The 12187-nt window shown below is 38.7% G+C and overlaps 1 protein-coding gene across 1 annotated transcript; it reads left to right on the forward strand.

Annotated features, from left to right (window-relative positions):
- Nucleotides 1-1421: 1421 nt before the first annotated feature.
- On the forward strand, nucleotides 1422-10355 carry LOC120504238 (cytochrome P450 2J6-like). Its single transcript, XM_039713552.1, has 9 exons — nucleotides 1422-1592; nucleotides 3130-3292; nucleotides 3601-3750; nucleotides 4619-4779; nucleotides 6992-7168; nucleotides 7325-7466; nucleotides 8863-9050; nucleotides 9274-9415; nucleotides 9939-10355. Exons 1-9 carry the CDS (start codon nucleotides 1422-1424, stop codon nucleotides 10115-10117), a joined length of 1473 nt encoding a protein of 490 aa, XP_039569486.1. The 3' UTR covers nucleotides 10118-10355.
- The last annotated feature ends 1832 nt before the right edge of the window (nucleotides 10356-12187 follow it).

Here is a 12187-nt window from a genome sequence, read left to right on the forward strand (position 1 = left end):
GGCTGAGAGGTGCAATCACCAGAATGTGGCTAATGAGTGTGGAAAAGCCAGAGTGAGCCTGGAGAGCCAGGGGAGATGCAGAGCAGCCAGCCAGGACTGTGCAGGGGCCAGATGGGGCTGCAAGTGAGCAGGGCAGGGAAGCCTTGGGGCTGTGAGTCCCCTTCCAGGAACACTTTGGAAAATACTAAACTCAGAGCTGGGAGCAGTTTGAGATACAGAAAATGTAACACCAGTGAAGGAGCTAAAAGTCACAAAAGTGGTCTCAAAATGGGTAGTTCAGTTTTTCAGGTTGATCCTAGCTCTCAGTTCAATCAGTGGCCAGCAAGATGGGTAAAAGTTATTTCTCTATTTCTGGGGTAAACCAATGTCCTTCCCACCTCACAACTTTTATTTCCAGCTGTGCCAGTCCTGTAAGTTTGGTTTATGAGCAGCAAGGCCATCTAGGTCACTTCCCAGGGTGCCACATGCTGCTGCCTAAGCCAGAGCCAAGGCTAAGCTAATGCTGTTCCTGTGCAAGTGCCAACTCTCTGTTGATCATGTTCAAATGCCACCCTTTGCAGAGCTGGAGCTGCTCAGTTGCATGAGGCACTTGTGAAAGAAGTTCTCAGAGGCAGCTGTATGTCATCTTTGTTCCTGCTGCAGGAAATTCAGGGGGATTACCCACAGGCAGGTGAAGGGGTGAAGAAATTTTGCTTTGTGCTTGGTCAAGGAGACTGCAGCCCCACTTCCCTGTGCAGCTGGGCAGGGAGTGGGAGGACACTTGGGTGTTGTGTCATTATTGCCAACCAACTCCCCTTACTCAATGACCAGTTGGAGTCTTTTATGGTCTGTGTGTGCCCTAGGCTAAAATTAAAAGGTAGAGCCATCCCCCAAACACCTTTCAATATAAACTGTGAGGAAAAATATTAAAGGATTAGCAGAGAACATCAGAATCAACAGTATGGGGTGAGCTAAGTAGCAGAGCACATGGCTGGTGCATGTGATGGCTATTGATGAGCCTGAACTTTTCACTAATCCCACTGCCCTTGGGTATGCAGCCAATCCTCAGGAAATCTTTTTTATTTCTCATTCTTGCAAGAGTTTTTTATGAAACCAGGACCGTGGGCAGAGATTTTTGTCACAGCAGGAGTCATGGCACAAAGAGGTGTATAATTAACCTACATTGTGTGTCCCTTGAAGAAGCAGTAATTGACAGATGGGTAGCTGTAACATAATGATGTTATATATGCTTAAAAATAAGAACACTTAATTCTCTGGGATGGGGAAGTAAAAGTGATAAAGAGGGAAAGAGATGAGTCACAGGAGCGTCAAGTGTTTTTTCTTTTTTCAGGGAGGTACCCCAAAAGCAAGATAAACTGATCTCTCCTCTGTCTACACAGCAGTTATAGAGAGACAACATAGCCGTGTAAATCAGAAGTAAAATGTTAACAGTGAGTGGGGTGCTGGTATTTTTTGTGGTGTCTCTGCCGTTGATGCAGTTTCTGAAATTGCAATGGATGAGAAGACAATTTCCTCCTGGGCCAACTCCATATCCCTTCCTTGGAAATCTGCTGCAGATGAACTTCAAAATTCATCATGAGCATCTTAAAAAAGTATGTATTTTCTGGTAATGTATTAATGGACTCATAAGCTGATTGAAAAGTAAATGTGCTTAACATGGCTTTATTTTTGAATGCTAGGGAGGAATTTGTTCTAAATTGCATAAATGTGGAAATAGGTGGAGATAATTAAAATATGTTTCTTTGTGTGAAAATTTGCACTTACTATGAAATATATATTTAATACCTTATGAACAAAAAACATAATGATGATAATATTGTCTTACACATAGGAAGAAGCTGTATTTTAAAGTAGACTGACTAATTCTGTGCAGTCTTTTGGATGTTTGTGTTTTGACTGTTGTTGCACTGGCATTTTCTAAGTATCCCATGAAATAACTACTGAGGACGTGTGTTTCCAATATAGGAAGGATGATTTTTTAATATTTATTAAATTGATTTTTTGCAAGATCTTAGAATCAATTTTTTCTGACATACCATTTGGTCAGATTTTCACAAGAGATTTCAGTCTGTTTAGCAAGACTGAGCTTTTAAATGGCTAAAATAATTCATAGTATGCTCAAACCCTTTTCTATGTCCAGTTGTAATATACAGCACTTCTAAAGTTTGTATCCTATTGTTTTATAGTTCTTATACATCTAGTTAACATTTAAATATGTAAGTGGTAGCCCCTCACTCTTCCTCTTCATTCTCGCCCTTCCCTTTCCCTGTTTTTTCCATGTCCTGCCAGTTCTGTCCTCTTGAGCTGCATATTTCAAGGCAAAGTGTTATTGTTCCATAACATAAAATAGTAGCTAGTGTTTGTCTGCTGTGTTTTCTTCTAATTCTGGTATCGCAGACATGAAGAGTAGTACTGGCCACCCCAAGGTGTCAAAAGCCATGAACAGGCCCTTACAAAAATGAAATTAAACACAAATGTGTAAGTACAAGCACATACATTTTTGCTCACTGTGCATAAGCATTCCCTCTTGTTTGCTCCCAGGCAGAAAAATTTTATTGTCCTCTGGTCCTGCATTTCTTGAGATGTCTTGGCAACACACCACTCTTTCCAGCCTATTTTGCTACTTTTCCTGATTCAGCAGTCAGGGGAAGGACTGTCCTGCCCTCTGCCAGGGATGGCAGCTGAAGACAAGGCTGTCAGAGCTGAGCTGGAAAGAACAGGGTGATTCCTGCATTACTCAGCTCCTCGACTGCTTTTGCTACACTTGACACACAAAGGGGCATCTGTAGATGGTTCACATCAAATTAATGAGCTACTGCTGTCTTGTAGTAAGTGGTGAGGATGGAAGACTTCATCTACAATGAGTTTGAATTGTAAGACATAATAAATGACATCACAGACTTTGGCAATATTGGCTGACATTTTAGAAACATCATGATCTTTAATAAATGAGACTTTAGATAGAAACCTGATTTCAAACTATATTGTATGTAAGAACATACCTGATGCTCTGTTCTCAAAGTCAGTCACTCTTAGGGCACCTGCCCAGGGAGAACGTCTGGTTCATCTTGTTTGATTTAAAAGTACCAGTTCTCACTCCTGTTATTCTGATTCTGCCTTGTTCTACAGATGGCCAAAATTCATGGCAATATCTTCACCTTATGGCTTTCAAACACTCCTGCAGTTGTCCTGCAAGGGTTTCAGGCAGTGAAGGAAGGTCTGACTGCCCGTGCTGAAGATGTTGCTGGAAGACCTGAAAGCAGAATCTTACAGATTATGACACGAGGAAATGGTAATTTTTATTCTCATTAATTATTTTAATGTGTTCTATCCCTGTTTTGAATACTGATTTAGAGCCTCCAAGTCCTTAATTTACATCAGAAAAAAAGTTCATATTTTCACAAGTTTTTAAAAACAATTCTATTCTGTATTTTGTTAGAACAATAATGACAGCATAGAGTTGATGTAAGAGTTGATGTTGCCAGACTGCTGTAAAAAATGTGAAAAAATTAGAAAAAAAGAAAAGCTTCTTGGATATATCAACCTTACCAATCCATTAATTTATAAGATATTCACAGCATTAGTTCATTATGATTCCAGGTGTTTTGTTCTCTAATGGTCATCTCTGGAAGCAGCAGAGGCGTTTTGGGATGGCAACAATGAGGAAGATGGGAGTAGGGAAAAAAGACCACGATTATCTACTGCAAGAGGAGGCTGCTCACTTGGTGGAATACTTACAGAAAACAAATGGTGAGGGTGGGCAGGGCAGCCTGTGCAGTGGGAGAATGGGGCACTGGTAACTTTTGAAACTATTTGATTACTAAAATGGATTCAAAGTGTGTGTGCAGAGCTGAGTCTAAAAAATTTGTATATGCTACCTGCATAAGATACTTATTTGTGGAAGTGTGAAACCCCACAGCAAGTTCACAGAATTAGAGATTCCTGTCTTGTTATATACATGTTTAGTTATATATTTATAATATACCACTATATATATAATATGCCTATACATATCTATATATAGCTATATCTATCTATATATACGTATATACTGATCCCTATCAGTGTTATTGCTTCTGAGTCAGTTCTATATTACTTATGGTTAACAGCATCAGGGTAACAGCAAACAGTAAAAAAATCAGTGTCACAATGCCTCCTATTCCTGTGTAGAAAAGAAAATGCATAAAATATGCAAAGATTTGACCAGGGATGCACAGGGTAGGTTGAAATATTGTAATGTAAAATGATATGAGCAAACAATAGAAGGTGGTTCTCTTCTCAACTCATCTGTGTATTTAATGTCTCAGCTGGTTTTGTACCCTGGTTATTGCCAAATGTGAGATATGTTGATGTCAAGGTTTGATGAAATCTGGGTATTTTTATAATTAATACTACTTATTCCATTCCCACCAGCAGATTTTCATTTTTTAAACCAACAGTGTTTTTTAGATGCCTGAAGTTACTTCTTTACTCAAGCCTTTTACCAATAAATTACAATTTGCCATCCAGTGTTCTAATTAATGTCAGAAATGTTGATGAAATTTTATCAACTCTCCTGTCAGTGGGAAAAGCTGGAACAGTAAGTGTTAATGGTGACTGCAGTCCCTTGTATTTACAGGAAAACCTCTGGACCCCACTATGCCTGTTGTTCATACAGTCTCAAATGTCATTTGTTCTATCATTTTTGGACATCGTTTCTCCAGAGAGGACGAGAATTTTCACCGCCTGATTGAGTCCTTTGACACCCTGGCAGCATTTTTGAACAGCATCTCCTTTTTTGTGAGGAAAATACATTTTGTTTATTTGCTTGGTCTCTCTAGGTAGACAGTGAAAAAAGGCAAGTTGCTTGTTACTTTTGCAACAACAAAAAAAACCAAACCAGAGCACCTGGAATTTGTGGAGAGCACATCAGAACAGTGCTTCAAGATGCCTAGTTCAAAACTTGTTTCAGTTGTTTATGCTTCATCGTGGCACACACATTTCTGTGTATGGGGACAGGGATGAAAGTGCAAAGATTTGTTACATGGCTGAGAGATGTACAAAGGACTTTCTTTTTAAAAGTGCTACCTGTACAACTCCAGAGTTTGAAACTATATCTGAAATCAGTAGTACAATATGGGTTAAATGATCTGAAAAGCTCTGAAATAGGCTTATCTTCATTTCTGTCTGGCAAACTGGCTTTCTTCACTCTATTATATGACACGGTTGTCAAAAAATGTCAAGAGTAAATGGTTTTTTACTGCTTCCTTCTCTACTGCCAGCCAACCTCATAGAAACTGGAGTAGAGCAACTGTTTTGTGCAAAGGTAACATGGCATGAAATTGCTTAATGGCAGTTTTTCCCTACAGTTTTTGGCAGCAACACCTGTACCACATCTGCACATCCTTACAAGAGTACAGTGACACTGCAAGTCACCCTCCTTTAGCTGCTGGATGATATCTGTCTCCATGCAAGGCACAAACTCCCAACTTCTCATCTGGTCTACTGGAGAGAGAAATCCTCTCTTGCTTCAGATGCTTGTGCATCTGTGACTGCAGCTGCCAAAGCAGCAGAACAGGTGGCCTCAGACTGGGGCAGTTTTGTTATGAATGATTTATGAAGGGGAACCACAGTACTGTGGTTATTCAGAAAGTCAATGTACCTGTGCATGAGACAGCTGCTTCTGCAGAACTTGTTGGAACTCATCTAGTTCTGTGTCTTGTGTGATTTCCACCATCTCTGTCTAACTGGAAACTGCTGTAAGCAAGGTCCTAGAGGATTTAAGGACTATTTTGATACTTTGGGTAGATAAGCCAAAATAAAATTTCTTATTAGTAACTATCCCAGAAGATGCCAGTGAAATGATTCCTAAGCTACCCTTCTAATCAGGGTAGACACAGGTTCAGCTATTTCCAAACTGCTCTCAGTAGGTATTTCTATAAATTGTTTTTCAAACACCTTAATAGCATGTCCAGAGCCAACAAAAACGTTCTAGTCCAGCATTTCATTGTGTCCTGCTCCCCACAGTGTTTTCACAGGAATGTGCAATCCCTTAATGACTGGCTGTGCTTACCTGTTTTCCTGGTGAGTGGACAGGTAGTGCTAAGGAAAATTATGCAGTAGGGCAAAGAAGAAATAGAGCTGGAAAGCTGAATAAGCTTGTGGGGAGATAAATCTCTGTAATGCAGCTGTCACTTAAATAAGTGAACCCAGAAATTACGGCCTAATGGATAATTTGAACTGCAGTAGTTCTGTAAATGGAAGGACATGATGCAGTCTGTAAAAGGGGGGAAAAGAAAGTGAAATGAAGTAGAAGAATGGAATGGATGTAAGAATTGTTTTACTTATTTTCTGCTGATATGTGGCTTTATAAGAGTATAAGGACAAGAAGGTGAATGTGTTTAGAACAATGAATAAATGGGAGGGAATCCCCACAACTCAGTATTTCTGGGTCATTCAGGTGTTTTGCCCATCACACAGATGTGATCAATTTGCTTCTTATCTGTGAGAACACAAATATGAGTAAAATCCCCATCCATTCACAGTCCCACTGTAAGAAAATAAACCTGGGTTTGGATAGTTCTCTTTTCACTTAACAGATATGTCAAGGGAGTCAGCCTGAATCTGTTTTTTTAGTGATGAAACATAAATTATATATATGTTGGATAAAGTGAGACTAGGGAGGGGTTTCATTGGAGATCCTTGGTTCAGGTGACTAAAGCTCAGCCTAACAAAGAATTGGGGTTGAGAGGAATTTCATTTATTCTTTCTACATACTATAAAACTGAGATACATTTTAATTTTGCTCCAGAGGAAAATAGAATTAAGAAAGGCTTTAATCTTTAATGAATCATGGGATAGGCACTATCTCTTCAATCTAATACTGATTCAATCATGAGTCTTTCACTTGCTTTTTCCACTACCCAGAAGCCTGTATTAGGATTCAAATTTAGTTTTTTAAATGCCACATGTTTATATGTAATATCACATATCTAAAATATCTCCTTTACAGATGTATGAGTTGTCTCCCTGGCTTGCTGGTCACTTTCTGCCATCAGTTAAAAAGATTAAGTCCTGCATAGATTTTGTGAATGCTCTGTTAGCAAAGGAACTTGAAAGTCACAAAGCAAAAAGAAAGCTTGATGAAAATCGACATTTTATTGATTACTATTTGGATGAGATAGATAAAGTGAGTACTTCTGAACTTCTCTCACACTTTGCTAACAACAAGGGATTTTAGGTGATTATAATGATGTCTAATATAAATTTAGAAATGTATGATTTCTCCAGGTGGATTACGTCTTCTTTTGTGTGCCATAACTTTCTTTTCAATTCATATCTGCAGACTAAAGGAGATGCTGATGCAACTTACGATGAAGAAAACTTGATCCAGACTGTTGCTGACCTCTTTATAGCAGGCACAGAAACTACAGCCACCACTTTACTGTGGGCATTGCTCTATATGGTGATTTATCCTGACATTCAAGGTAAGCACATCCAAAGAGGTCTGCAACTGTAGCAATGATACAAGTTCAAATAGTGGTTATGCCTGTTCAAAGAAAAGTAGAGGAATTAATTATTGCAGCATGAATCAGGTGAACTGCATTAATTTTTTTCTTGCTGTATCCTTTCTCACATACAGGCAAATAATTCCAGGTTTTTTTGGTTTTTAGTTTGTTGGTGGTGTGTTTTTTGTTTTGTTTGGTTTTGGTTTGGTTTTTTTTGTTTTTGTTTTTTTTTTTTTTTAACAGATGCAGGGTGTGATTAAATTAATCAGCTACAGGAATTTAGTCTCAGATGGGATAAATTGCACCATTACCCCTCCACAGACAGTAATGCTTAGATTTCCACAAAGGAGTCTTTGGGTGATCCTTGTAAATCTCTGACTCCTACTCTTTGATTTGCTCTTGGCCTCTTGCAGCAGAAATAACTTAAATAGAGTGTGGGGTTGCTAATACTGGGTGAGTAGCTTGAAAATGTGTGCTTCTAATAATGATATTTACAGAAGAAAGATACAGTTTGACAGAGTAAAATGACTGAAAAAATAGAGCCAGAATGTATGGAATAGAAAGGATTAGAAGGTACAAAACTCACTTTAAAGGACTCATATTTGAGAGTTTAAGCTTAGTACCAGACATAGCAGGAGTCTGGCAAATAGAAAATGTGGAAGTGTTAAGGAGAAAGGATGTCCCATTTTTGTTACCTTCAAAAGACTTGAAATTGGGTTGCACAAACTGAATTTTCACATGATTTTTCATCTTCTCAGGATATTTTAACACATTCTTAAGTTTTGTGAGGGTAACTCTAATTGCAATGATAGAGTTTGTAGTGTTAATAAAAAATAATCAGAAATTACCATTTCAGCTTGGATTGTAAGCAAAAAAAAAAAAATGAAGTCCTTGGGAAAAATTAATTTGTGTAAGTGCTTCCCAAGGCAAGTAATTACAGAACAGCAGTTAGGAACCTGTAGATGACAAGCAAAATCTATGTGTTTCTTAATGAAGAATCCTCGATCAATTACTAAACTGTTCCCCTAATACACGATTAATATTTTTTTCCAGTTGACTCCCTGCCTGTACAAATAAATATTAATAAAAGTCTTTTTATAAATTACCTTAGAGCAGTAAATGTAACAGGTCACATATTATTATAGAATGACCTCATCTGCTATCTTATTTTAAAAGTATATATGCAACCTATAAACAACATCAACATCAATTTTTTTCAGGCCATCTGTATGGGAATTTGAAGGCATTATTTTTATAAAGTATCTTTTTCATCTGGTTGGATGCCATTCTGACTGCAAAAAGCAGCAGGGAAAATTATGACTATAGAGTTTGTAGATTGTTTGCTGTATATTTAAAGCTGAATATTCCTCCTTAGAGAAAGTCCAGAAGGAGCTGGATGCTGTTATGGGTTGTTCTCATGTATTTTGCTATGAGGACAGGAAAAAGCTGCCCTACACAAATGCTGTAATTCACGAGATCCAGAGATACAGTAACATAATCTTAATTGCCCTGCCCAGACTGAGTGTGAAGGACACGGAGCTGCTGGGATATCACATTCCAAAGGTACAAATGTGCTGCATATTTGAATCAATTTGATCTTTGGTCTATTAGATGATTTTAGAAAGGGTTTTGATTTTTTTTTCTGACTGGGGACATCATGAACTCTTGTTCTAGTGTCTCTAAGGTTTGACTGTCTCTGTGGATGGCCTTTCACAAGGCTTTGTCCTAGATATCAGTAGACTCTACTGTCACGGTTTTTGTTGAAGCCGCTGCTACTTTTTTTCAGAACACAGTAGTTTTAGCAAATATTGACTCTGTTCTGGCTGATCCTGGAAAATGGGAGACACCTCATCAGTTCAACCCAGGCCACTTTCTGGATAAAGATGGAAACTTTGTAAACAGAGAAGCATTCTTACCATTTGCTATAGGTAAGTGCACTGAACAGGGATTTATTTACTCCTTGTGGTAACAACTTCAGATCCATTCATTCCCCAAAATAACAGGAAGGCACCTACAAATGGGCATACACAAACTGCTTTAAAGATCTCAAAGAAGAGAGAAGTCCAGAAGTTCCATCGTATGTGGAAACGATTGGAAGAGAAGGAATGACACATAGAGAAGTCTCTCTTGGAAGACAGATCCAGTTTCTCTCTGAGAAGAGATCCAGCTATCAAAGCAGTAGCAGAAAAATGCATGGTGCTGAGAAGACTGTAAATGTGAACTGTGTCACCCTGGTGACAATTTCTAGAATGTCTTACTGCCTGCTGTAAATGTAGATTGAGACTTTTTGCAGAAATACAAGCGGTGTTTCAGTTATGAATCATTAAATGACAAACTTAAGAGAAAAGGATCAAATCTGCAGAAAAAAAAAGCAAAGAAAATCCCAGGAAGTTAGAAAGGGAGGCATGATAGAAATCCTGTGGCTGAAGTGCCTTTTCTGTTTCTTCACAGGGCACCGTGTGTGCATGGGGGAGCTGCTGGCAAGGATGGAACTCTTTATTGTCTTTTCCACCTTGCTACAAGCATTCACATTCACCCTGCCAGAAGGAGTGAAGGAAGTCAACACCAAGTTTGTTTTTGGGAGCACGATGAAGCCACCTCCGTACCAGCTCTGTGCCATTCCTCGATAGCAAATGGCAGATTCAGGGAAGAGTCACTCTGTAAAGCTGCTTCTGTATGTGAATTCCTTCTTGCATGTCCTAAGATTTTTGCTTTCCTCTTCATTTGGTTAATCACTACCCTGAAAGATTCTTGACAGACAGTTGCATCTTGAGCATTATAATTATAAAGGGCTCATATTTTGTTCTTTTTTTTCTGTTTGGAAAATATTGGTAAATTTCTTATGATGTATAACAAATAAAGGCATTAAGGGAAGAATTACAACTGGGACTTACATATTACCAACTGGAAAGAGGTTTTATAGAGATTGATCTTGAAGTGTGGTCTATGAATTGGAAGTCTCATGAATAAAGATTTTTTTCTCATAAGCACGGTTGCATTTGTGGAGATAGGCTTAGAGATCTTCCAGTCTGTCTTGGGATATTAGTGGGTGCAGGAGGTAACAGGAGCTCTTGGAGGAAGCTTTCTAGAGGCAGGCAGTATGATCTGTGATAACATATTCCCTTAGACTGGTATGGTTTGCTGTTGAACAAGCCTCTTGTATACAACTATGTCATTTAGGAAGACAGTTCAGGGTTTCACCCACTAATCCAGGTAGCATTTCAACCCTTCTGATGAAATAGAAGAGTGGCTTCATCAGGCAGTTGTGGAGAGCTTTTCATATTGCAAGCAAAGAGCAGGGACAGGAAGACAAATGACAACTGTGAGCCATTACAGAGTGTTGATAATTTATCCTTTTTTATGAGCTCACTGGTTGCCAGCGACATGGGAACTTCATGCCAGGTAGCCTACTTGTGATAATTGCTCCAGATCCTCCAAAAATTTATTCACCTTAATTTATATTTTCATTTTTTAAAATGGATTCTTTATCACAGCTAGATGACTTCACTTAGCACACCACGACCAAGAGCAGATTTGGCACTACTGAAGAATTCTGGAAGCCTTTATGAGCCAGGTGCCTAAGGACTTGGCAGAAGTGGAGGTTTTTTGCTGGTTTGCTTACTGGCAGTTAACAAGGAATTTTCTTTTATGGCATTGGGATACATTCTTCTTGTATGAGGTACAAATTGGATACTGCATGCCAACACAGGAAGGATTATTTTTATACTCTGATTAGCTGACAGTGCCATCTCCAGGACTGACATCATCATCACAGCTGTATTTGTTTCAGGTGCCTCTGCCCACCTGGTGTTTTAAAGCACCCCAGTCTAACAGGCAGGGATGTGCATACAGGATGAAACCTGGGTTTGCAGTTTCTTCCCCCGCGGGATTACCTTTATGGGATTGTTCTACCTATGTCCTGGCATGTAGGTGGTTGGTATGAAGTCCCCTCATGCTGGACCTACAAACACATTCCCCTGGCAGCAGCTCCACACTGGTAAGAGAGCAATTGATTTGTATCCATCTGGATCCAGGAGGGGAGGCAGCAGTTGCTTGCCTTTGGCACGTTAAAAATCATTAATCCTAAAGAATAGCTGGTAGATAGTGCTAAAGAAATGCTGCTACTGGCTGCATTTAGTAATTATTAAGAAAATGGAGCCTTAGCTATCTCATAAATACATTTTCCATCAAATAAAGTAAGATAAATCCCATGCCTCAGATCTGAACCGACCCATAGTCATTTTCCTTTTCCAGTATGACCAAATTGTATTCCAGGCTGGCTCCAGCTGGTTAAAGGTGTGAGACTGAAGCCCTTGTGGGGTGAAGGCACTGGGGCTTAAATTCCAGTGGACAAAAATGACTTTTCCAAAGAAAAATAATTTAGATGGAAGATCTTCTAATATCCAGAAGAAAATTGAATGTATTATATTGATTAAAAATTAAAAGTTCTGATAAATTGGGAAATTTGAAGCAGAATTTGTGAGATTACACTGGAGACAGAGAAGGCAAAACTTAACCAATTTATTTTCAAAGAGAAATTTACTTTTCCTGATGAGGGAGAGAGATAAACTAGAAATTATTGTCTTGAAAAATCACCTTTTTAGTGTACACAAAGCTTATGTGGAAACCTATAAACATCCCTTGGTTAATACACATTAATCAGTTATGCATTAGTGGTAACGAAGGCTAATTGTTCTGGA

The sequence above is a fragment of the Passer montanus genome, unplaced genomic scaffold, assembly GCF_014805655.1.
Source record: "Passer montanus isolate IOZ18808 unplaced genomic scaffold, ASM1480565v1 scaffold29, whole genome shotgun sequence".
NCBI classification, from domain to species: domain Eukaryota; kingdom Metazoa; phylum Chordata; class Aves; order Passeriformes; family Passeridae; genus Passer; species Passer montanus.

Bases quoted from the DNA above. Each gene is read 5' to 3' on its own strand.
- LOC120504238 (XM_039713552.1), top strand. From the start codon at position 1,422: ATGTTAACAGTGAGTGGGGTGCTGGTATTTTTTGTGGTGTCTCTGCCG. The intron at 1,593-3,129 runs GTATGTATTTTC...CTTGTTCTACAG, and splicing joins ATCATGAGCATCTTAAAAAA to ATGGCCAAAATTCATGGCAA. The intron at 7,467-8,862 runs GTAAGCACATCC...ATTCCTCCTTAG, and splicing joins GATTTATCCTGACATTCAAG to AGAAAGTCCAGAAGGAGCTG.